The 25,678-nt window shown below is 38.6% G+C and overlaps 1 protein-coding gene across 2 annotated transcripts in view; it reads right to left on the bottom strand.

Annotated features, from left to right (window-relative positions):
* Positions 1-25,678, bottom strand: part of MYLK4 (myosin light chain kinase family member 4) — a 122,827-nt gene that overhangs the window by 73,119 nt on the left and 24,030 nt on the right. The window contains exon 2 of one of the 2 annotated variants that reach the window (XM_072152468.1): positions 18,137-18,395. In XM_072152468.1, the coding sequence (XP_072008569.1) occupies positions 18,137-18,395 (259 nt within the window). Of the gene's footprint in view, positions 1-11,560; positions 11,812-18,136; positions 18,396-25,678 lie in introns of those variants that run through there. The other variant, XM_072152469.1, reaches the window with a different exon arrangement.

Genomic DNA, 25,678 nt, shown 5'->3' with positions numbered 1-25,678 from the left:
AGGCTATCTATTACAATGTGCGATTTGCACATTGTAATAAATGATGTGCAAAATCCCCTTATACTGCCATACTGTAGTATGTTAGGATATGGTAAGATTAATCGGACAACCTAGGGTTAAAGTACCCTAGGGGGGTCTGAAAAATAGTACAAAGTACAAGTTAAAAAAAAATTATATTACAAACCAGAAATTCAAATCACCCCCCTTTCCCTAGAAGTCATATAAATATAAATAAACAGTCAAAATCATAAACACATAAGGTATCGCCGCATCCAAAAACATCCAATCTATCAAAATGTAATAACGTTTTTTAACTAAGTTGAACCCCATAACAGAAAATTGCGCGCAAAGTTGAAAAAGGCACTTTTTTGCCATTTTTAAAAATATTAAAATTTAAATAAAAAGCAATCAAAAGGTTGTCCTAAAAATTGATAGCATTGAAAACATCATCAAAAGTCACAAAAAATGACACTGTGTACAGCTCTGTACACTGAAGTATGAAAAAGTTATTAGTGCCAGAGGACGGGAAAATGAAGAATAATTTTTTTTACAGGTTTTAATTTTTGTAAATGTATGAAAACACTATAAAAACTATACAAATATTGTATCTCCATGATCGTACTGACCCAAATAATGAAGTAGACATGTCATATGGGGCACTCAGTGAAAGCTGTAAAATCCAAACTCAAAACAAAATGGCGCAAATGCGTTTTTTCATAATTTTCACTGCATTCATAATTTTTTTCCCGCTTCCCAGTACACGTCATGGAATATTCATGACAACATGTCGATGACATTACATTTTAAATCTGTATAGCTTTTGTTAAGAATGAAGTAAAGGTAGCTTATCCCATTCAATGACTCTTAGATCCAGATATCCTGAACTAGGATACACCATATTCATGCACTGGAAATGATATACTGTACTGTACTATTTGGAGAGGAGAGGTTATGCATGAATTCTGTGTTATACCTTAAGATAATTTGTCCAGCATGTTCCCCTGCTAGCACTAAGGGCTACCTTGTACCTGTACTATGCCATCCTACCTGTATTCTGTCCTCTTACACTGTGAATTCAATAAAAGGAATGAGATTATATCTGAGATTTGTCACTTAGAGGCTGTAAGTGGGGACAATACTTCAGATGCCACTTTCTTAGTTGTTTAACCAATGTTGAACCGTTGTTGAACCATCATTCTGCCATCATTCTATCAAAATCTTATGGTTCCATATTCTACAGAACCAGAGAGACACAGGCAATAGAAGGCAGGCAGAAATTGCATCTTTACCTGCAATTCCCATTCCCAACTACAGTATTTTCCGGGCCATTAGGCGCACCAGAATATAAGGCGCAACAGTCCGATGCGCCTTATATATGTAATAATTCCATATATAAGGTGCATCGGACTATAAGGCGCAGGGTCGGGGGCGTGGCGGAGGTCCGGGGGCGGAGCGGAGACCCGACGGGACGCGACGCCGAGAAGAGACGCGGCGACGCGGGGAAGGTGAGTGGGGAAGGTGAGGGGGAGGTGGAGGAGGGCAGCGGACCATACTTACATAGGTCCCCGCTACCAGAGACAGCAGATCTCCAGCGGGAACTGCAGACCACGCGGCAGAAGTTGTTCGTGCCGCGTGGTCTGCAGTTCCCGCTGGAGATCTGCTGTCTCCGGTAGCGGGGACCTATGTAAGTATGGTCCGCTGCCCTCATATAGGGCGCACCGGACTATAAGGCGCACTTTGGATTTCCAAGGAAATCCAAGGCTTTTAAGTGCGCCTTATAGTCCGGAAAATACGGTATATGTTTAAGTACCTATATCTATAGTTCTGTAGCATACAAAAAAACATTCAGAGTTTTATAATGACACCAAAATCATAATTCTAGCTGGTGTCGAACCTGGGATAGCTGCATCTGAAGTAATGAATTATCTCCAGCATTTAAAAATGAATCCTCTCAGGTAAAAAAGTGATGCAGCCATTTTTTCATACTTCAGTGTACAGAGCTGTACACAGTGTCATTTTTTGTGACTTTTGATGATGTTTTCAATGCTTAGGACTGTACAACCTTTTGATTGCTTTTTATTGAATTTTTAATATTTTTAAAAATGGCAAAAAAGTGCCTTTTTCAACTTTGGGCGCTATTTTCTGTTATGTGTTCAACGCAGTAAAAAAAACGTTATTACATCATTACAGCCTAAAACATGATAGCCTCGGATCTTTGTGTGACCCGAGGTTGTCATGGCAACAGATCGCCGCTCCCTGATGACATTACGGGGATCGACGATTGGAGCCAAGATGGCGGAGCCCACTTGCGCCAGCTCGATGCCACCGGCAGCCTTTCCGGCGGCAATCAAAGGGTGTTAGCCACGGATGCTTGCTTCATTGTGTAGCAAACGCCCGGTGAGTATGAAGTCTTTTTGCACTATCGGGTTAAAGTGTATCTTCTTCAGCTTAAATTGTCAAGCCTAAAAATAGAGCTTCATCCAAGGGAGAGATTTCTATTTACAAATAGTAATCCTAAAACTGATGTGGCTGTTGGTTGGTACATTATTTATGGTACATAAGAATAATGAACAATTAATAATCAGTTCAATAAACATTATGCATGTGCAGTCCCTTGCTAACCACAACCACTGGAATATAAAACTTTAGTATAGGAATCATTCCATATTCAAACTGAAGACTTCAGGCCTACGGAATGTTCCTTTTGCATAATGCGCTGGGTGTGACTAATGTGCATTAACATCTTGTCACTGCTTTAGGTATACTGAGGAAAGAGCACAGGTCAACAACATACATTACATTTTCCCTTCTCCATTTACTTCACTGTGACACTAGTAAGTAGGCACCTGCTGCTTCATTGACAAACAAACTATGTTTTCCATGATGCACAGATCATGTCATCATTTCAAAGTTCATTTATCTTTATATAGTCATGAAAGTAGTAAACTGCAAATTTCGGGTCCATACCAAATTTCAGGGGTTCAGCTCCCTCCGACCTGGAGCCTGAACATGCATTACTATTCAGGATCTGGGTCTATAGTCGGGAAAAAGCACAAAGCTACTTGATTGACGGCTGAAGGCTGTAGGCATACCTTTGATTGGCCGGCTGGACATGTAACTTTGGAGTATAAGATCAATTGCCCTTATAAGGACAATTTAAAGCGCATCCGTGCAGTGATATTCTCATTCATTATACTGGATTATACAGTAATACTTGCAAAGACCAGACAGGATTATTAGTATATTCTGCATCACCCAGCAAGAGCCTGAACTCTGTGTAGTATGCAGCTACAGAAAAATTATCGGCAATCATACCCTGATTCCAAAGTTGCTCCAGTCAGTGAATAGGGCACACTATTATGTGCATCAGAAAAGTATTGTCACAGAATAGCACACACTATTATGTGCATTAGAATAGCAGTGTTGACAGAGAATAGTGAACACTATTACATGCATCATAAAGCTTATGTTGTTACAGAATAGCGCACACTATTAGGTGCATCAGAATAGTGCTATTGTCAGAGAATAGCGCACACTAATACTGGCATCTGAATGGTCCTGTTGTCAGAGAATAGAGCACACTATTACGTGCATCAGAATAGTGCTGTTGTCAGAGAATAGCATAGAATTACGTGCGTTCAGTAATACTTTTATTGTAAAAGTGCTCCAGTAATACCTAGTTAAAATGTTTTCAGGCCATTTTCTGTGCCAGTAATTTTATCCATCGATAACCGATAATATTCATTAAGTTGTGCTGTATGTTTATCATATGGTCTGCTTTTGTTTACTACATGGCCAAATAACTGAGCTGTATCCACAATACAAAGGGGAGGAAGTGTTATATACTGATTCCTCTCTGGTATGGCGAGTACTCCACTATGAAGGTTCCATCCAAATATGATGCCAATTAGGACAAGCATAAATGTTTTGATGTAAGCAAAAGTTTTAAGATACTGGCAAAGAATCTCATCCAGCTTCTTGTTTTCCCAGGCCTGCTACAATCCTTGGGCTAGAGATTTTCAGTAAATCAATGACCCAGCTTGCATGTTTCTCCATCATTAGTAAAACAAAGTTTGGAATAGTGGTCATCATGCACTGAGATCTTATCAAATCAACAATATAATCATTCAAACAAAACAGGCAATGACTTAACACAACAAAATTTTCAGGGAAACTGTAATGAATGGGAAAACCTGGGCCCTTTCTCTCACTGCCATAAAAGATGCAATGGGTAGCAAGATACATTTTTGGTCTACACATCACTAAATGGGCAAATGCCCTGCAAAAATGGGCTGGGTAAAGTACAGTAAATAATGTAAAATGTAAAAAAAATTAAGAAATAAGAAACATTTAAAACAAATAAATTAAAATAATAATTTTAGACAGGCTACAGACGTCTGGGGGATAGGAGATTGAGATGTAGCGGTATAAGTAGAAGGGGTGGAGTAACTACTTACTTTAACTACCTACATACTCAGGTGCTGAGTATGCACCTGAGTGCATATTCGTGGAATCTATGCTTGGTTCAGCTTAATGAATGTAAGTATTTGTATAGGTTGTGTATAGGCGGATACTCTTGTTGGTGATTAAACCCCTGGTAGTGCTAAACACACGTTCAGATAGGACATTTTCCACAGAGTAGACCAGCACTTTTACGGAATAGAGGGCAAGCTCTGGCAATGTGTCCACTTTAGAAAATGAATTTGAGTTAAATTAAATGACAGATGACTTGCAGTCTGCTTCCTGGGCCATTTCCAATGGTGGCACTGGTGGATTTTGCGGAGAAGTGAAAAAAGTGCTCCACATTGTAGCCATACTAACCCTCCCTTCCAAAAAGCTGCTTGTTTCCCTTGCCACTTGACTGCCTCCTCCTACCTTGGCCTTGAGCTGCCACTGAGCCCTCAATGTAGGATGGGAACCAGTAATGCCTTCACTAGGAGCGCTCATTTTCTATCACACTGTAGCGGTGTAATCAAGGTTATTTTATGCATACAGCGAGGATCCTGCAGTGTGACCACTGTTGACAATGCTTGCAAATCAGGTTTGGTTGTGCAGGTAGTGTAACAGATAAGCCAGGCAAAGACAGTGTGGGAGATTTGAACAAAAGAGGTGGAGTACGTTGAACACAATCGATGGAACTTGAGAAACTGTTTGTGATGTCTGGCCTCTCCATTCTGGGAATACATATTCAGTACTTGACATTAACTTGAAAATGGCAATTATTATTATTTTTATTATTTTGTCATATTTTTAAGTTATTATTTCAAGTACTTTCCTTAGCCCATTGTGGGCAGGCCAACGGCCCTGTTATGCACACTATTCTTTAGTCCTCTACTCCTAACTAGTCCCATTTTTACAGGCATTTTTGGGTGTTGAAATAGACTTCAATGGGGTTTGTGTTGGGGTCAACGTTCAGTCTGAAATTCGGGTCCTGAATCAAATTTTTTAAATATATCCAAAATGTGTGGCAACTGTGAGAGAGTTGTAATAAAACATAACCTTTATTAAAGATTCAAAAAATGGGGAATGTGTATGGGGAAAAGTATTTCACTATTTTCCTCCTAAATGAACATCATCAAATGTAATTATGTCTGATCAACAGAGATATTTTGGACAGGAGAGTAACACATGCAGGGTTTTGAAACCCAAAAGTCCCAATACCGCATGTGATTCCAACTGATTATGCCCAGAAGAATTGATCCTTCCTGCGGGTCAAAAGTCTCCACGGGGCATAGGACCACCGTGTTTTGTCTAACAGTGGGGTATTGGAGCTGCCATGATGGCAGTGCCCATCTTGTTTAATAGAACGTTACTGGTCTAGCCCACTCCTCACCCCTTGAGGAATAACCTCCGAGCAAGCGTGCGCTCACCATTTAAATAGTAGATAAACCGCCCATTACTTCTGTATGTCATCAGGAACTGGCCAATGGACATCAGGGACAGATCAGTTGTCTCCCAGCCCCTGCCGAAAGTCGTGTTGGCAGCAGTGATGTATTGTAACTAAGGGGACCTAGCAACGTGTCCCTGGCAGGTCTAGCTGTGTATGGATCACTGTTCTCATATCTCAATATCACCTAGTCCCTATTAAGCTATCGGAATACAGACGATTTAGGTATTGAAAGAAGGATAACTAATATTTAGTGGGGATCAGGGGTATAGATCATCTCAACATCCCTCCCTGATAAGAATTGGCATGCCTCCAGAGTAACTACTGATTGCAGGGGGAGGCACCAGAATCAAATTATGTCACAAAATTTGCACGAACCCGTCGAACCTGAATTTTAACCAAACCACTCATCTTTAGTAGCTATAGTAAACTAGTTTTGTCTACAATGAAGAGCGGTTGATATCTAAAGAAAAATGTATATGAAGTGCTCATCTCCACATGTTATTCCTATGAAAATATGTATTTGGTGAACAACAACTATATTTACTGCAAATGTATTGTACTTCAAAAGCAAGAAAGATTCCTCATATGAGCAATAGGAAATTAGCAACTGAACAGATAAGATGGAAGAAGGCAAATTCCCCATTTTTCAGCACCTCAGCAACCTGTGTTTTTCTGAGACATCATGAAGGGACTGATATGCTTCTGAAATACATTGTCCACTTTAACTTGTGCCACTGATAAATGCTTACTGTTATACACCACAATACCAAGGCTGAGCAGAATAGTTTAAAAATAGACCTTATTAATTGTACCATAGATTTACCAAAGATGGACTATATTAGGTTAAAAAAAGTTTACCAGGAAAGATTTTTAAAATTTTCCTCCTAAGGATAACTCCCCACAACCATTTGCAAAAACAAGCCACAAACAAGATAATGTTTGCGGCCATTTTGGTTGGGTAGAGATGGGAGGGGAGATTGCTGCTCATCCTTCCTATCTCCATAGAAGCCAGGATAATAGAAGCCAATGGCGTCCATGACATTTATCACCTTTGCTGTGGGCAGCTGGTGGGATAAGGAAAATCTTGCCTCAAAGATACCTTAATGGCAGCCTCCTTAATATCGAGCATGACTTTTCCAAGAAGCCTCCTGACATGATGCAGGATAATATATCATTACACCCCAAAAGACTCCCAACTGTCAACAGAGCAGTTTGAATATGTTTGCATCTCTTCCGCACAGTGTAGGGAACTGGTATGCATGTACTGATACTAAAAAGTCATACATGATGGGCATTCTTGTTCGCTAGGCTTCTTGGAAAGGCTGCTGCCTTAAAGGTAGCTTTGAGGGCAATTGTTTTCTTATTTCACCCTGGAAAACTAATTTGCATATTTAATCCCAAGCATGACTTTGACATATATCTGAAATACATCAGAAAGAAGTGTTTGACATATGCAGCAGTATGCCTTACAGTTGTATATATGACTTATAGGCCTTCACTTGCATGCATCATTTTGCCAAACTGTTCATTAACATTGCCATACAGTAGAAAATACCGGCTCTTCTTTTTTAATCGAAAAAAAGGAAGACTATCAAGCCAAGAGGATGCAAAAAAACACTTTACAGGAGTGGGCACAGTCAGTAACTACTACAGCAGAATTTGTTCAAATGGAAACTATACTGTACATAGCAAACACTGAAATAGGAATATTTTAGTAAGTTGTTGTTAAGGTTTAAAGCTGTAGGCTTTAGAGTCAGGCTGCAGAGTCATTTTACTTTAGTTGCCTTAACCCTTTCAGGACCTGGCCCTTTTTTGTTTTTTCATTTTCATCTTTTACTCCCCATGATCAAAAATCCATAACTTTTTTATTTTTCCATGTACAGAGCTGTGTGACGGCTTATTTTCTGCGTAACAAATTGCACTTCATAGAGATGGTATTGAATATTCCATGCCGTGTACTAGGAAGCGGGAAAAAAATTCCAAATGCAGTGAAATTGGTAAAAAAAACGCATTTGTGCCGCCTTCTTGTGGGCTTGGATCTTACGGATTTCACTGTGCGCCCCAAATGACATGTCTACTTTATTCTTTGGGTCGGTACGATTACGGGGATACCAAATTTGTATAGGTTTTATAATGTTTTCATACATTTAAAAAAATTAAAACTTCCTGTACAAAAAATTTTTTGGGGATTTTGCCATCTTCTGGCGCTAATAACTTTTTTATACTTTGGTGTACTGAGCTGTGGGTGGTGTCATTTTTTGCGGATTTTGATGACGTTTACAATGTTATCAATTTTAGGACTGTACGACCTTGTGATCACTTTTTATAGAATTTTTTTATTTTTTTAAATGACAAAAAAAGTGCCATTTTCGAATTTGGCCGCGATTTTCCGTTACGGGATTAAACGCAGTGAAAAACCGTTATCATATTTTGATAGATCGGGCATTTTCGGACGCGGCGATACCTAATGTGTTTATGATTTTTACTGTTTATTTATATTTATATCAGTTCTAGGGAAAGGGGGGTGATTTGAGTTTTTAGGGTTTTTTATTATAATTTTTTTTTTTTTAACTTTTTTTTATTTTTAGTACTTTTCAGACTCCCTAGGGTACTTTAACCCTAGGGGGTCTGCACGATCCTATCATATACTGCCATACTACAGTATGGCAGTATATGGGGATTTTACTCCTCATACATTACAATGTGCTGATAGCACATTGCAATGCATGGGTTAACCAGAAGTAGCCTCGGGTCTTCGCGAGACCCGAGGTTACCATGGCGACGGATCGCCGCTCCCCGATGACGTCACGGGGAGCGGCGATCCGCGCCGCCATGCTTTTGAAGCCGCCGGCAGCGATCGAGGTGAAAACACCCGATCTAGCACCGATCGCGGGTGTTACCGGTAAGCCTTTGCTGCAATATGCAGCAAAGACTTACCGGCTATGGAGAGGGCTCAGCGCGTGAGCCCTCTCCATGCACCCGCGGCCGACCCGTGACGTGCTATTAGGGTTAAGGGTGATTTCAGAAGGCCTTGTGTAGCATGGGAAAAAGAGACGCAGTGATTGTCATATTTCATGGACCATCCATGGCTTAGCTCTAAATTTAAAATACCGTATATTCCGGCGTATAAGACGACTTTTGAAGACAGAAAAATCTTCTGTCTTCTCTGGGGTCGTCTTATACTCCGGTAATCCCGACCGCCCGCTGTGGATTCACGTCGGCGGTCGGGTCCCGGTGCATGGAGAGGGCTCACGGGCTGAGCCCTCTCCATAGCCGGTAAGTCTTTGCTGCATATTGCAGTAAAGGCTTACCGGTAACACCCGCGATCGGTGCTTGCACCGATCGTGGGTGTTTTCACAGCGTGGGCTGCCGGCAGCCTCAAAAAGATAGCGGCGCATGGGCGCCGCCATCTTACCTGGAATCGCCGCTCCCCGTGACGTCATCGGGGGCAGCGATCCGTCTCCATGGTAGCCTCGGGTCTTCCGAAGACCCGAGGCTATTTCGTTTTAACCCCTTCATTACAATGTGCTGATAGCTGATCCTATAAGATAGGATCGATCAGACAACCTAGGGTTAAAGTACCCCAGGGAGTCTGAAAAATAGTATAAATAAAAATAAAAAAAAGTTAAAAAAATAATAATAATAAAAAAAACCTAAAATTTCAAATCACCCCCCTTTCCCTAGAACTGACATAAATATAAATAAACTATAAAAATACCTAAAACACATTAGGTATCGACACGTCTGAAAATGCCCGATCTATCAAAATATGATAACGTTTTTTCACTGCATTTAACCCCGTAAAATAGCGCCCAAAGTCGAAAATGGCACTTTTTTGCCATTTTGAAAAATATAAAAAAATATATAAAAAGTGATCAAAAGGTCGTACAGTCCTAAAAATTATATCATTGAAAATATTATCAAATTTCGCAAAAAAATTACACCACCCACAGCTCTGTACACAAGTATAAAAAAGTTATTAGCGCCAGAAGTTGGCAAAATCAAAAAAATAATTTTTGTACAGGAGGTTTTCATTTTTGTAAATGTATGAAAACATTATAAAACCTTTATAAATTTGGTATCCACGTAATCGTACCAACCCAAAGAATAAAGTAGACATGTCATTTGGGGCGCTCAGTGAAAGACATAATATCCAAGCCCACAAGAAAATGGCGCAAATGCGTTTTTTTACCATTTTCATTGCATTTGTAATTTTTTTCCCGCTTCTGAGTACATGGCATGGAATATTTAATAAAATAAAATTTAAGGTACAGTATGGTAACATTTACAGTAAAATGGACGATGGTAATGTTGTTGTTGTATGCCTTATGTTTATGAGCGACAGTTTTCCTGCTATATACTTGCATGTCATAAGAATTTAAATTAAAAATAGGACCATGTTAAATTCAAATCTGTTTTTTTTTTAATTTTTACCGGTGTTTTGTATGCGTTGGAAGAGGGGTAGTCTTATACGGCGAAAATATCTTAAACTCTATATTTTAAACAGGAAAGTAGGGGGGTCGTCTTATACACCAGGTCGTCTTATACGCCGGAATATACGGTATGTTGCAAGTGGATTTTGCAATAGAATGTGAGCAATATATTTTAGCTGAATGTTTCTGGTATGTGTGAAATTAAGGGACAAGAGTCACTGCAAAATCTAATTCCCTTTAGCTACTCTGCTGGTATTATTGATTGGTACTATATGAATGAAACCTGTAGATGTGTTGATATACAATTGGACATCATTACTGGATTGAAATTATTTTGTTGCTATAAAAAGGGGAATGATCATATTGAATGTATAGCGGAATTTAGTTATTTAAAGGAAAAATGAAGTTAAAAGAAAAACTCCCTCTTAGGAGATACATTGGCCCGTATTTACTAAGGCCCTTGCGCCAGTTTTCTGTCAGATTTTGCACATTGTTTTTAGTGCAAACTGCTTGCATCGGTATTTTAAGAAGGGTCCGTGCCACAATTGTGTCACATGTGACCCTTTTGTGGTGCGGCTGCAAAGGGCATCATGTGGCATAAATTAGGGGGCGTTCCTGTGCTCAATCGGACTGTGTGCCAGATTTAACATGCAAAGTCGACAGAATTGTGTAGCACAGCCCCTGTTAAAAGTGCACAAAAAAAAAACGTTTACACTGTTGTTAGTAATTGTGCCCCATTATACATTAAAACATTGATCTATACACACAATCTTTATATAGACATTAAGATAATAATGAACAGGGGAAACAACCTCTTTAGTCAAAATGTAATTAATTTATGTATAGTTCCTCTGGCAGAAATTTGGTTACATGTATATTTTCATATAGCTAGCTCATTGGTGCCCTGCTTGATTTTAGTGCATAATGTTACTGAACCCCCTATAACTCCCCATGAAGTGACCTGCCATACACACAAATATAAAATACAAAAATGCTTTATGAAAATATGTTAATAAACGGTTGAAAGAAAGTTAAGTGTGCTGTTTTTCACTTACTAAACATGTATTAACTTGGACTGATACATTCTAAATGCAGGAACAAATACAAGATACCAACATTTCTTATGCATAGTTATCAGCATTTGCATTATTGTATTAGCATAGCATTATTATATTAACACAGAGAATTATGTATTTTATGACAACCCCTCCTCGTACTATATAGTTTGTTAGACTACCTGTGTATCTCCAGGCTCAGATGTCCTCTTTTCCTTCTTCACAGGCAGAACATTCCACAATAGTTGCCAGAGTAATGATGCTAAAGTGCACAGGTTATCTGCAATCCATAGAAATTTACCCCTAAATGGCAGGTCCATATTTGCAGTTTTTGGTATATTTTACACTTTTCTATGCCCTACTATCTAACCAAGCTGAAAGAAAACTAGGCTCCGAGAAGAGACATGGTAACGGACAGATTGTATCCTGTAACAGGGATCAACAAATTCAATGTACCCAAAATGGTATAATATGACAAGTAGATGACAAGTGTGAAGCAGATGCTAGGGTAAGGAGAAAGCCGGAGTGAAGCAGTGCTTGACAGATATTTACTGTGATACTTTAGCACTTGTCGACTATGCAGGAACGCCAAGCACCATCAGCAGTAGCAGAATGTATTAGGCACATGATCCCAATCACCATTACAGGCTGATTCCTTTTCTCCTTCCCTGTCTAAAAGTTGGAGGGTATACTACATTGGAGTAGTAAATCTTTGAAGCCAAGACTACATTCCAGAGGGAGGAACATGTTTATAGAGATGTACCATTGAAAATAAATGTTTTTCATGTTCTTCGTTCACTTGTGAAAATCAAGAAAGCTTGCCAAGTGTCAATATTTACTACTACTATCATATCAATTTCATATATTTACATAAGGAAATTACAGTGCAGAAATGTAACCTGAACATGCCGAACAGACTCGCGTTATGTCCTGTCTTGCAATTTGCTGGGAGATTACCCCTTTTTGTACTTGATATCGCCATAAAATGTGGGAATATATCAGGGGACCACTGCTATGCATTCTTTGTGTGGTTTATTTTTAAGTTTACAAGACTACTGCTTGCTATATTTTTCTATGTCCAACTATGTTTGAAGCAAACATTGCAATGTACAATATATGATCAAGGAAGCAGAATTTTGGGCACAAAATTAGACCAGTTGCATAATTCTGGACAATATCTTGTATCATTATTAAAAAGCCAATGTCATGCAGCACAAACTTCCTAAATACAAAAAATAACTGTAAATTACCTCCCTATGCATCACATGCTTCTGTTTTATTGCCCTGGATTATTTTATCCTAATGATGTATTGCCTCATGTACTAATTATCTTGAGTAACCTCTCTTATTTGTTGTGTTCTTCTCTCAGTTATTCATATGTGCAATTACCTGTTGGTCCAATTACCTGTTGTGGTCCAAAAGTTGCTCCAGAAAATTTTGGAGGCAACTTATGTTCCATGAGAACAAGAGGTTGTGCATGTATTCCAATTATTGACTGACCTTTGTATTGCTTCGTATCAGCTGTTAGGTAAACTCAGCACAAACCAGCTGGCAACATCAGTAAAGACAGCTGACAACATCAAAAACTGGATAGACTAGAGTCACAGCAAAAAATACTTCAAAAATGTCCAATAAAAAACCACAAATTAAAAACAAGAAATATACTTTTAACATTTTTTGAAAGCTTCAAAGTAAAATCTATTGAAGTACAAAATACCATAGCTGTGTCAATGAATGAAAAGTAACAATATAAATATCCACGGGGAAGCTAGTAGATATCTGGTAACAGTTGAGATAAATTACTACATTAATTAGAACTCCCATGTTCCCCACCCATTTGTAGTACAATTGCCGGTAAACAATACACATAAATACACCAGTTTTTCACTCTGAAACCACTGCTGAGTTTCATCTTTTTAGCAGGATGGACATTAGTCTCTGATAGGTTTGTTGGGCCACATTTGCACCTTTTCAACTAGCTGCTCTATTGAGACCAAGGGAGAGGACAATCAATCTTGTGATTGGGGGAGTTCAACATATGGATCCCCACTAACTACAGAATTTCCATCAGAAATTTTAGAAGTAAAAATAACCAGAATAACAGAGAATGTTGCTTGATGAAAGAGGTGTGATTTAATGAAAAAAGGAACATGCTCCTAAAATGATGCAAATGTGAGAAAATTTAGCATGTGCAGTTTGCCTGTGTATAGTGCACAGTGCATCAGATTCATGATTTGTGGTGCACGCTCTTTATGAATCTGGCGCTCCGTGCACTGCTCCAACAGAGTACACCAACTTTTTTTGATAACATGATAAATGTGGCACAGGGTCTTACTGTGCAGAGGAACGCTCCCTTCAGTGCCGAGTGTCGCATGAAAAATAGTTTAGCCGCAACACAAAAACCCATGTTAAATACATGTGCAAGCAGTTTGCATATAAAAGAATATGCAAAGTCCAACAGATAACTGGTGCAAGGACCTTAGTCAATGTGCCACTGTCTGTCTTATAGTGCTTTGTCTTAAAGGGGTTGTCCATATTCAGAAAATAGTTGATATTGTTTGTGTAAGGAAAAGTTATACAATTTTCAAATATACTTTCTGTATCAATTGCTCACAGTGTTCTATACATGCTATAGAAAGCTTCTATGTTTACTTCCACTTAGTAGAAATATCAACAATATAAATTATTTGCTGAAAGTGGACAACCCCTTTACTATTAGACACTTCAGTTGAATCTCTCCCTGTGACTTTCATTTAGTTCACTTGTGTGGAAAATCAAGGCCTTGAAGAGCTACTTGACTCTATCGCCATCTAGTGAAATATAGTGTTATAAACTTATCTTCAAAATGTATTTATTTTGCCTTGAAATTGAATACATATTAATATGCAAAAATGTTGTTTCTACAGCAATCACACCCAGAATTGAATAAACTAAGGGTATATTTTGTTCCATGAAAAATTTTAATATGCTAAATGCCACTTTATGAAGCCTAAGGCTGTGTTCACATGTTCTGTTTCAACAACTGAAACGCATGCGTTCTTTAAGGAGAACCACATATTTTTAATTGTTTTCATACAGAACACATAGTGCTCTTTATCGATAGCATGCCTTTCAGTTTAGATGCATTTGTGATAGTGACAAGGCTCTCCCCTTTTCTGTCTGAATTGTGTTTCAAAACGCAATTTAACCAGACCATGTGAATGCAGCCTCAATGTAGCAGCAATGTCTTAGAGTGCTGGAGAAATATGAAGAAAGATTACAGACTGCTTTGTGGGCATATTTATCAGTTGTATGCCAGTTTTTAAGGGGGGGCACTCCAATAAGTTACCACAATAGCCAGGAATATCTACAAAAGTTCCAAACCTGACTTTCAGCACAATCTTGTACAGCCTGCTGGAGTTGTACGAGCAACATTTGAGTACGAGCAATGATACCCCCTAGGGTTCAAATACACTTGAGGCCAGAAATAATACTAAAATAAATAAAATAATAAAAAATAAATAAAAAAGAGTAAACGTTCAACTCACCCTCCTAGTATGCATATAAAATAAAAAAATATAAAAACATCCCGCATCCCAAAATGACCTTTCTATAAAATATAACCTGAAATATGTCACCTGGAAAATTTTAATAAAAATCTATCGAAATATAATGTCCTCACAAGACAATGACCATGCCACATTTACTTAGAAATTTGGAAAATGCACATAAAAGTGCATTGCCCGTGTATAATGGTATGTGGTATGGCGATTCACTAAGATTGTGCGCCAGAAATCTTGAATCTGTCGCATCCCCACACTGGCCAGACAGAGTTCACCATCTTTTTTATGTTGCACCTTTGACCCCTTACTAACATGTGACGTAGTATTACGTCACATGCCGGGTCCCGGTGCATGGAGAGGGCTCGCGGGCTGAGCCCTCTCCATAGCCGGTAAGTCTTTGCTGCATATTGCAGCAAAGGCTTACCGGTAACACCCGCGATTGGTGCCAGCACCGATCGCGGGCGTTCTCGGGTTGATCGATGCCGGCAGCTTCAAAAAGAAGACGGCGCATGGGGGAGCGGCGATCCGTCGCCATGGTAGCCTCGGGTAGCACATTGTAATGTATGAGAAGTAAAATCCCCATATACTGCCATACCGTAGTATGACAGTATATGATAGGATCTTAAAGACAACCTAGGGTTCATGTATCCTAGGGAGTCTGAAATATAGTAAAAATAAAAAGTAAAAAAAAGTAAAAAAAAAAAAATATAATAAAAAAACCTAAAAACTCAAATCACCCCCTTTCCCTAGAACTGATATAAATATAAATAAACTGTAAAAATCATAAACACATTAGGTATCGCCGTGTCTGAAAATGCCCGATCTATCAAAATATGATAACAGTTTTTCACTGCGTTTAACCCCGCAATGGAAAATCGCGCCCAAAGTCGAAAATGGCACTTTTTTGCCATTTTAAAAAAAATTTAAAATTCTATAAAAAGTGATCAAAAGGTCGCACAATTCTAAAATGATATCATTATAAATATTATCAAATATCGCAAAAAACGACACCACCAACAGTCCATACACCAAAGTATAAAAAAGTTATTAGCTCCAGAAGATGGCAAAATCCCCCAAAAAATGTACAGGAGGTTTTAATTTTTTTAAATGTATGAAGACATTATAAAACCTATATAAATTTGTTATCCCTGTAATCAAAACAAATGCGTTTTTTACCAATTTCACTGCATTTGGAATTTCTTTCCCGCTTCCCAGTACACGGCATGGAATATTAAATACCAACATTTTGAAGTGTAATTTGTTACGCAGAAAATAAGCCATCACACAGCTCTGTACATGGAAAACTAAAAAAAAGTTACAGATTTTTTGAAGGTGGGGAGTGAAAAATGAAAACGCAAAAACGAAAAAAGGGCTGCGGCGTTCAGGGGTTAATATGGGACGTGCTACACAATTTCCAAGTCAAATACAGCGCTCGGTCCGAATCAGTTGGACCAACTGGCGGCACGCCCCCTAATTTGTGTCGCATGGAATCCAGCGCAGCTGCCCCACAAAGGGTCTTGTGCGACACAATAGCAGCGCAGACATTTCTTAAATACCTGTGCCGTTTTAGCCATTAAGAACGTGCACGGTACAACAAAAGTGTGGTGCAAAGGCCTTAGCAAATGTGCCCCCATGTGTCGACAAACCATGGCCCGGGAATACACACATTCCAACTGATCCAATATGTACACTACACAGGTGTTTTCCCACCAATCTATTTGGGCACTTGCCAACCTTGATTTTCAGTGATCCCACCACAAGAACAGAGGGACTCGTTTATACATGTAAACCCTTCACTTCATTGATTTCCATGTGGCTTCTTCAATAACAAATTCCATCAGTCCCATGACTAATGCAACAGAACAGTAGTCATGCATTGTAATTTCCTATACATAGGTCTTGCATTTTTTTTATTTTCCAGTTTCATGCAGATGTTTTATTTTTCTGTATGAATCAGCAAATAAAACTGTATCATACTCAGATACCTTCTCCACTATAAATTGTGTGCTGCCATTTTTGCCTAGGAGCCTTGCCTTTTATTGCATATAAAAAAACACAAAACAAACGGTAAAAATGGTTTAGCCAAAATTTGGGTTAAATACCACAAAAAACTAGGCAGCAAGGCAAAGATATCACAAATAAAGTGCTAATATACGGTTGCAAGTACAAAGCTTAAGCCACAGTACAAAAATAGAAAAATATTACCGGTATTTGTGAGCAGATTTTTGAAAAAGACGGCAACCATGCATATCAATAAGTAAAGTACATAATAGTATATGTAAACAAGGTGTAGCTGTAAATAGCGGCGTAACCTGCACAAGCCAAGGTGAGCGTTGTCCACCACAACATGTATTTCAGTAGCAAACCTTTTTCCCCTTGAAACATGTTTGCTACTGCCAAGGGCAGCTTGGCTTATGCAGGTTACTTATTTTATTGCCTGTTTGCCGCTATTTACAGCTACATGTATACATCTTCATTGTATTTAAACACATTGGGGCACATTTACTTACCCGGTCCCTGCGCAATCCCCGAGGTGCATTGTCCGATGAGGATGAAGTCTGCAGCGATTCACTAAATCGTGCGCCCGAGATCCTGCATGTGTCGCTTCCCCGCTCAGCAGGTCCACCGGAGTTCACCTTCTTCTTCCCGGTGTATGTGGGTGCATGTCTTGCAACACAATTTGAATATGAAAATAGTGGGATATTCCGACAATATTGCGGTCCGCGGACCCTTAGTAAATGAGCCCCATCATGTCTACCCTTAGGGCTGGTTAAAGATGTTCATGTAGGGGCTATATATATCTTTGATCCTCTAGCAAACACCTTTTTATCAGGATTTATTTTTATATGCAGGATTTAATATTCATATTGTGTCGCAACCAATGCACCAGGGAGAAGAAGGTCAACTCCGGTGGACATGAGCGGGGAGCGACACATGCAGGATATCGGACGCACGATCTTAGTGAATCGCGGCACAATCCATGATCGTCGGACATTCCGGATCGGGGATCGCGATGTGGACAGGTAAGTAAATGTGCCCCATTATGTTATAGCAGTCTTTATAAAGTTAAATTATTTTTATGATACAAAAAATTGGACCATTAATAAAATACGGTGTAAACCTCACTTTAACCTAATATCTGCCAAATAAAATGACATATATGAATATAATAAGGTGTGACATACAATGATGGCATCAACATTCTAAATATTGTACCTCTTCACTGTCTGTGTCTTCAAATTCTTTGGCATTTTCTTCCCAAACACTGTTCATCATCTGGACTTCTTGGAAGTGAGACATTTCCTTAGAATTCTTATTGGTACAGCATGGGTTCCTACTGTCAATTCTCAAAACTTTCAGTGACATACAGATACTGCTGTTTATGTCACAGTTGCCCTTATGGATTTGATTCTCATCCATTCTTTTTTCTGCAGTGAATGTACTTTTTTGGTTTTCTAAATCTCCATTGATTTGCCTAAAGATTGAGAAAGAATAGGTACAATTCATTATATTGAACTTCACTTCATAACTTTTTTCTAGTAATAGATCCTAAGGCCTGTAAATTGCTCGATTGGAATTGGATATAAAGAATGTAGTGGCCAAATCAACATTTTGATAATTTTTCTTATTCCCTAAATAATTTTTTAAAGGAAATCTACCAGTAGATGACAGTTTATTAACCATTAACGCTTCTAGGTAGTTCCCAGCAGTGTGATTAGAACTACAATGGAACCTTGGATTACGACCTTAGTTCCAGGAACATGCTTGTAACCCAAATCACTCATATATTAACCCCTTAATGACGTGTGATGTAGTAGTACGTCACATTTCAGCTGCATGTGTTTGAAGAGGGCTCACCGGCTGAGCCCTTTCCATAGCCGATAAGCGTTTGCTTCATTTTGCAACAAATACTACATGGTAATACCCTGCAATCGCTGCTGGCAGAGCTGCTTTGAGCGTCGCTCTCTGTGATGACACTGGGGAGTGGCGATCTGTTACCATGAAAGTCTCAGGTCATACAAAGACCCAAGGCTGTCTGGTTTTACCTTTCTATTACAATGTGTGATTTGCACATTGTACAGTAATAGATTTTGTGGAAAGTTCACATATACTGCCATACTATTGTTTGGCAGTATATGGTAGAATGAATCAGACAGCCTCGGGTTAAATTGTTTCCTTTACCCTCTCTTATCTTCTCTTCTTTTAAAGGTCCACACTGTCAGGATATTCCCTCATATATATATATATATATACTCCCTTCACGTGGCTTTATTGCATCATCTTTCTGGCTTACCCTACCAGTTTCTCAACCACTTTGCTTCTTGGCTTCCTCATTTTCTATCATGTGATATTCCAACGCTTATCAAGGGAGACTTTAATATTCCTATTAACACCCCTTTGGCCCCTCAACTTTTATCACTAACTTCCACTTCAAGACTCTCACAACTCTCTGATTCTTCTTCTCACTAGGAGGGAAAAATCCTAGACCTGGTCTTTGCTCAACCCTCTTCAGTCACTGACTTCACTAATACTGCCTTACCACTTTCAGACCATAATCTTCTCTCTTTCACTGTAGTTGCTTTACAGAATAGTTCCTATACAGAATCCGCCCACCTATCCCACTTACCGGAACCCACGTGCCATTGAAACTCAACGTCTCACAGAAACTTTGCGGTCATCATTGTGCCCATCTCCTCTCTCTCCTGTCTTAACCAGGCTACTACCCTTATAATCCCATCCCCTAAAAGTGACCTGGATGAGGTGGCACCTCCCTTAGTCAGAACATTTCAACATGCGCACATTGGCTGACTTTCTGTACTTCAAATTCATACTTAAAACTTATAACACCGCCCTCCATCTCGACAAACAGATCTATTTGACTAATCTGATATCCTCTCTAACAATCCTCTTCGATACTCTTCATTTCTTGCTAACAATGCAAAAGGTTAAACCACATGTTACAAACCTTGGGGCTGAAGATCTGGCCACTTACTTAGATAAAATTAACTGCATTTGTCAGGAAATAATATCCTAATCCACTAACTCCATTAATCCCCTTCTCTCTGCTACTTCACCCTGTTCGCTTTCTTCCTTTCAGCCAGGCACAGAGGAAGAAGTGTCCAGGCTCCTCTCCTCTGTTCACCCCACTACCTACCCTAGTGACCCCATGCTCTCACATCTTGTGCAGTCTCTCTCCCCAGAGGTCACTTCTCACCTTGCTAAAATCTTCAACCTCTCTCTATCTTTTCTGGTGTCTATCCCTCGTGATTCAAACATGCTGTTATCACCCCAACACTAAAGAAATCTTCCCTGGATCCATCCAGTGTTGCTAACTACCGACTAGTCTCTAATCTCTCTTTCATCTCTAAACTCCTGGAATGCCTGGTTTATTCTTAACTAATCTGCTATCGCTCAGCTAACTCCTTTGATCCCCTACAATTTGGTTTCCACTCTATGCATTCCACTGAAACTGCTCTTCAATGTCTTCAATGATCTCCTCACTGCTAAATCCAAAGGGCACTATCCACTCCTCGTTCTTCTGGATCTCTCAGCAGCATTTGATACAGTGGACCACCAGCTCCTCCTCGGGATGCTATGCTCCATTGGTCTGAAAAACACTGCACTCTCTTGGTTTTCATCCTGTCTCTCTAATTGCACCTTCAGTGTCTCCTTCACAGGATCTCTCTCTTCTCCACTTCCTCTCACTTCCATCTACTTCCAAATACAGTTTAAATTAATTTAAGTCTATCGTCCAACCCCTACTCTTTGATCTGCCAGTGATCTCGGATTATTATCTTCCTTAATTTGAACTTCCCAATCATGTCTCCAGGACTTCCCCTCTGCTCCAATTCTCTGGAATGCACTACCCTTGTCTATCAAACTAATACCCAGCCCCCAAAGCTTCAAACTGCTCTTAAAACTCATCTATTTAGGCAGGCCTATCACACTTGTTAACTTCATGCAACTTTAACTCTTATTAACCAATTCTGGGTACTTCCCCTGTCTGTTATCCAGAAAATGTTCCCTGCAGTCCCATGGACTTTGTATATAAGATGGCGGCTGATGGCTGGTTCAAGCAGCAGTACTTTGTATTTATTAAATTATTTTTATTCCATTCTCTTGGGAAAATGGCTGGACCAATATACAAACCCTTATACCTTTTTTGTCACCGCCTCAACCTTTATAGACTGTAAGCTCTTGCTAGCAGGGCCCTCATTCCTATTGTTTTATATGACTGTTGTTACTCTGTAATGTCTTGTTTTATTTGTATATGTTCCCCAGAATCTGTAAAGCGCTGCGGTATGTGATGGCACTATATAAATAAAAATTATTATTATAATAAACTAAACGTTTTAAATATTTTTTGCATGCTGGATTGTTATTTTTTCTTCAGTATGTTATATGTGAGCTTAGGCTATACAAACTATGTATTTATATTAGCAGAACATGATCAAAGCATAAAGATATAATACATTATTGAATGTAAGCAATGATTGTCTCCAATTACTAACTGCGATGAATAATATAATAAAACTGTCAATTTGTATAAAGTATATCACAGTATTGCATAACTCATTATAATTCATTATACAATCTTTGGTTACATAACTATTAAACACATTTAGTATTAGGATTCCAATAGCTGTAGAGTAGTGTTCAACTGTATGTGTGAATAGTTCTTTCCTGGCATGAGTAGATTTAGTTCAGCAGATTTACTTCAGAACTGTCAGTTGCTAATACGACCATTTAAAATGTTTGATAAGCTTGAGTCAAACATTAATTTATTTCTTGAGACGCTGTTAACTACAAGTCCTAAACATTTTACTGATACTGACAGAAAAACATCAGCAAGAACTTTATACAGGCATGGAATATAGTTACACTGAAAGTTAAACTGAAAGATGACACAGGGTCCATCGAGTTCAGACATTACGCTTTTGGCATTCTCTTCTTTCTTGCAGAATGGCAGTCTAGAGATTCTGTTCTACAGCCAGGCTAGCACATATTCAACCAGATTTTTATAAAGCTCTAAATATGAGTCATCAGTACGAGGTTTATTTTACTGATGTCTGTCAGTCACTGAGATACTATAAACATTTACATAAATATGTATATGATTAAGAGAATGTCAGAAATCAGCTAAAAAACTGACAATTTTTTTCAACAGATTTCAATAATTTTTTCTTTCAGAATTTGAACATATCCATTGACTATAATAGATTAGGGTGCAGTGCAAGTCCCATCATCTACAAAATCAGACAGGACTTTTGTCAAAAATTGCTGGGTAACTGGGTCCTAATGTTTTAAATATGTGTCACAATAATCTTAAAAAATCTAGCACCAGGTTTAAGGACTGTGAAAACAGAACACTTACATGCTAGTGTGTGCCCCCTATGACAGGATCAGCTCTTATTTGAGCTTCTCATCCCCTGTTTTTTTAGAAAAAAATGCTCTGGCTCAATTATAAAGCCTTTTTTCCTAAAAACAAGGGCATAATTATCTTAAAGAAGAGCGAATCCTGTCAAAATATGTCCTGTGCATCAGTTCTTCTTCTCTGGGAAAAAGGAAAGGGTATCTCCATGGTTCCAATTGTGAAGTGGGTGATTTATGTACAAGACTCAAATTATTAGCTCTGTACATCATTCTGTGGGGCCATACTGTATATGTGTATGTCTCTACAACAATCAGACAGAAGGGAACATTTATCATGGCTTGTACTTATGCCACCTCTGCACCAAGTGAGAGGTTGGTTCCATTAAGTGGGGCATGCAGGACTGCAGAGTAGGCTGACAGGAAGGTATTCCCACCCATTGTCGACTCACAAGTTTTAGCCTGAGCCCATTCCTTGTGTAGGTTTTATTGCAATTCTACATGAGGAAGTATCTGGCCTACAATTGCCAGTTACCAGATATATGAAGAGGCGGGAGTCAAGTATTGAATATATCTGTTACAAAGTGCTATACAAAGGGATCAAATGCAGCACCCAGAGTAAGATCCGTGGTACTTAGCCAAAAAACGCCTTTTTAATTTAGCTTGGAAGAGGAACATAACTAGATAATGATAACATAGATAATGAAGACCATGTTGTCGAATTACAGAGAGAATAAACATAGTGATATCACAGAGAAAATAAACCCAGTGATGCCACAGTAAGGATAATACAGACAAGTGAGATCACATTGCAGAGATAAGCTCTGCACTATCACAGTATGTGGATAATATACACAGTGATGTCATCCATATATAATGGCTCAAGAATAATTTAAAAATCTATAAAACTATATCACTGCAATGAAGGGATAATAATTGCACTTGAATTCATAAAACACTAAGTATGGTTGTTTTTTTGCATCGCATCTTCATCACTAACTGCTCCCTGTGTATGAGTTGAAGTTATGTACATAAACTGAATTACAATTTTTTTAAACGTGCACCATGCACACAAAAACCAAAGTTCTTGGTTGTCAATGAAGGTTCTCTTGTAGTATTGTCCATTGTACATATACGGTAGTTCCTTGTGCTGCAGTAAAATAAACAGATATGGTTCAGAGTAACTGAAGAGCTACCACATGACTTGGCTGGAATGTAATAGCTAAAAGAACATGGTGCCTTCTCCGGTCTGACCTAAGTAATATCACCCCTTCCAAAGTGCATCTAAGGCTCTGACATGACTCATGATGTATTATTATATGACAACTAAGGTGCTTTATGGATCTGTATGGCAAGTAAAGTGTATAAACATGAAAGAGTTATGAACATAAGTATGCTAAGTAATAAAATATATTTCATTTAGATGTTTAGAAGTTATAGATCACAACTTGTAATATCTTATTTCTCTTTTTATAACTATACAGGACCAGATGCTACTGTGAAGCAACAGAGGACCTAATGAAGGCACCTAGATCTGTCTTAGTAATTGTATAGTAGAACTTACTAGAAGACGGGTTCTTTTTGTCTTTAAATCTGTCAGTACATAATACACTGCAATTAATGAGTAGTGCAGTGGATTAGACAAGCAATCAAATGTGGGACTTAAAACTGTACAAAAAAGTACAATAATTGCTGCCTGGCATAGACTTGCCCTTAAGCCTGTGTCTGAACTGAGGCAGGCTATAACTAGTGCACAGGCGTGCACAGTCCACTACACTATACAGCACCCCCTTCTTGTCCGCTTGGAGTTGAGGTGGCAAAAGTGGGCAAATATTCTAAATTACTGGCCGTGCAGGAGGAATTGCAGTTATTTGAATGCTTGTATGCTCGAAAACTGTACAGCCCTTGACAAATGTCCTTGATACAGAGTTAGCATGTGAAGTTTCCACACCCTTTACAGGGTGTTACTGAAGCCCTATCACAAGTTACATAATGTTATTCATCATTATTATATTATTATGAATGCAAAAAAAGAAAACCACGGCTGTGTGCATGTGCACATTGAAACAAATATGAACATGTACAAAATATATGTTCATGTACACCAGGCCTTGGTGAGATATCTAGGACATAGAAGTAGATTCCAAAACAAGTAGGGGATTAAATGGTTGGAAGTTACTGATCAGTAGACAAGTATCATATAATTTCTTGTCATGTATCATGAAACTGTCATCAATAACTGGAGAAACAAGACATCACAATTACATTGCCAAGATCCAGTCAAGCTGATGACAAGAAGGAATATATTAGTGTACAAAGAAGCCAACCCCAAAATAAGTTTACCATGCTCTGTACTATGACGATTGAATAGAAAGGCAAGTGAGAATAAAATTCCTCAAGAATAATCAAAACATTTTTTGCCTTGTAATAAATCTCTTATGTCATATAAATTTCAACTATGATTATGTGGTACTAATAAGGATTCACAGTAAAACCAGAGTTTTCTTCCATTAAAGTGTGCTTTATCAGTCGCCGAAGATGCAATTCAACACAACACAACAGATCTATTCTACCTGGCAATCTTCTCTGGTGACATTATTCTATGAATGTATTTTATGGTGTTCACCGCTCAGTACTTCAGGTACAAAGATTGATTTTTGAGCGACATTGCTCCAAACCAGGACAGTTTCATCACAACCTTTTAGAGCCCTGATCCATTTAAATAGTTTGAAATGTTATACTCTGAACTATATCATAGTAATTTATACAGCTATGGCATATCTTTTCATTCTTTATTAAAAGAGCAGTTAGCTAACAGCTCATATTCGTAATCCAATGTAGAAAAGCAAATGTAAGATGATACCCCTGTAGTAAAGTCCATTGTCCCTTTTACTAACTGTATCATTAAAATTGCAACTCATTACACTTATTACCCATTCACTTTAAATAACCAATGTGTTAATACTACGATGTACTATGTGAGTAGTTTGCAGTATAAACTCTACATAAGTAGATTGATTATTCTGCTTTAAAAATAGAGCACTTTACCCTCCTCAACATGTTTCACCCATGTGGCATTTCAATAAAATGGGGCCATCAAACAGTTATCACAATTAAGCTTTATTGTTAATCCTGGTTCTTATGACAATCCAATTTTTTTTTAAAATCTATTTGTCACAGGGACCAAAAAAAAGTTTGGCTGGCGTTTGGCGTTACAATTATAAAATATACAGGTCTGACTTACATACACAGCCTATCTTGTACGTAACTCAGGGACTGCCTCTAATTGTAACGGACCCCACATTTATGTTGGCAACTCAGGTTCCGGTATTCATGAATGTGTCATCCGCTGCACTAGTAGAAAATCTGGGCCAAAGTGATTTTCTG

The sequence above is a fragment of the Engystomops pustulosus genome, chromosome 5 (genome assembly GCF_040894005.1).
Source record: "Engystomops pustulosus chromosome 5, aEngPut4.maternal, whole genome shotgun sequence".
In the NCBI taxonomy this organism is placed as follows: Eukaryota; Metazoa; Chordata; class Amphibia; order Anura; family Leptodactylidae; genus Engystomops; species Engystomops pustulosus.
The sequence above is the reverse complement of the archived record's forward strand: the minus strand, read 5'-3'. Positions and strand labels throughout refer to the sequence as shown.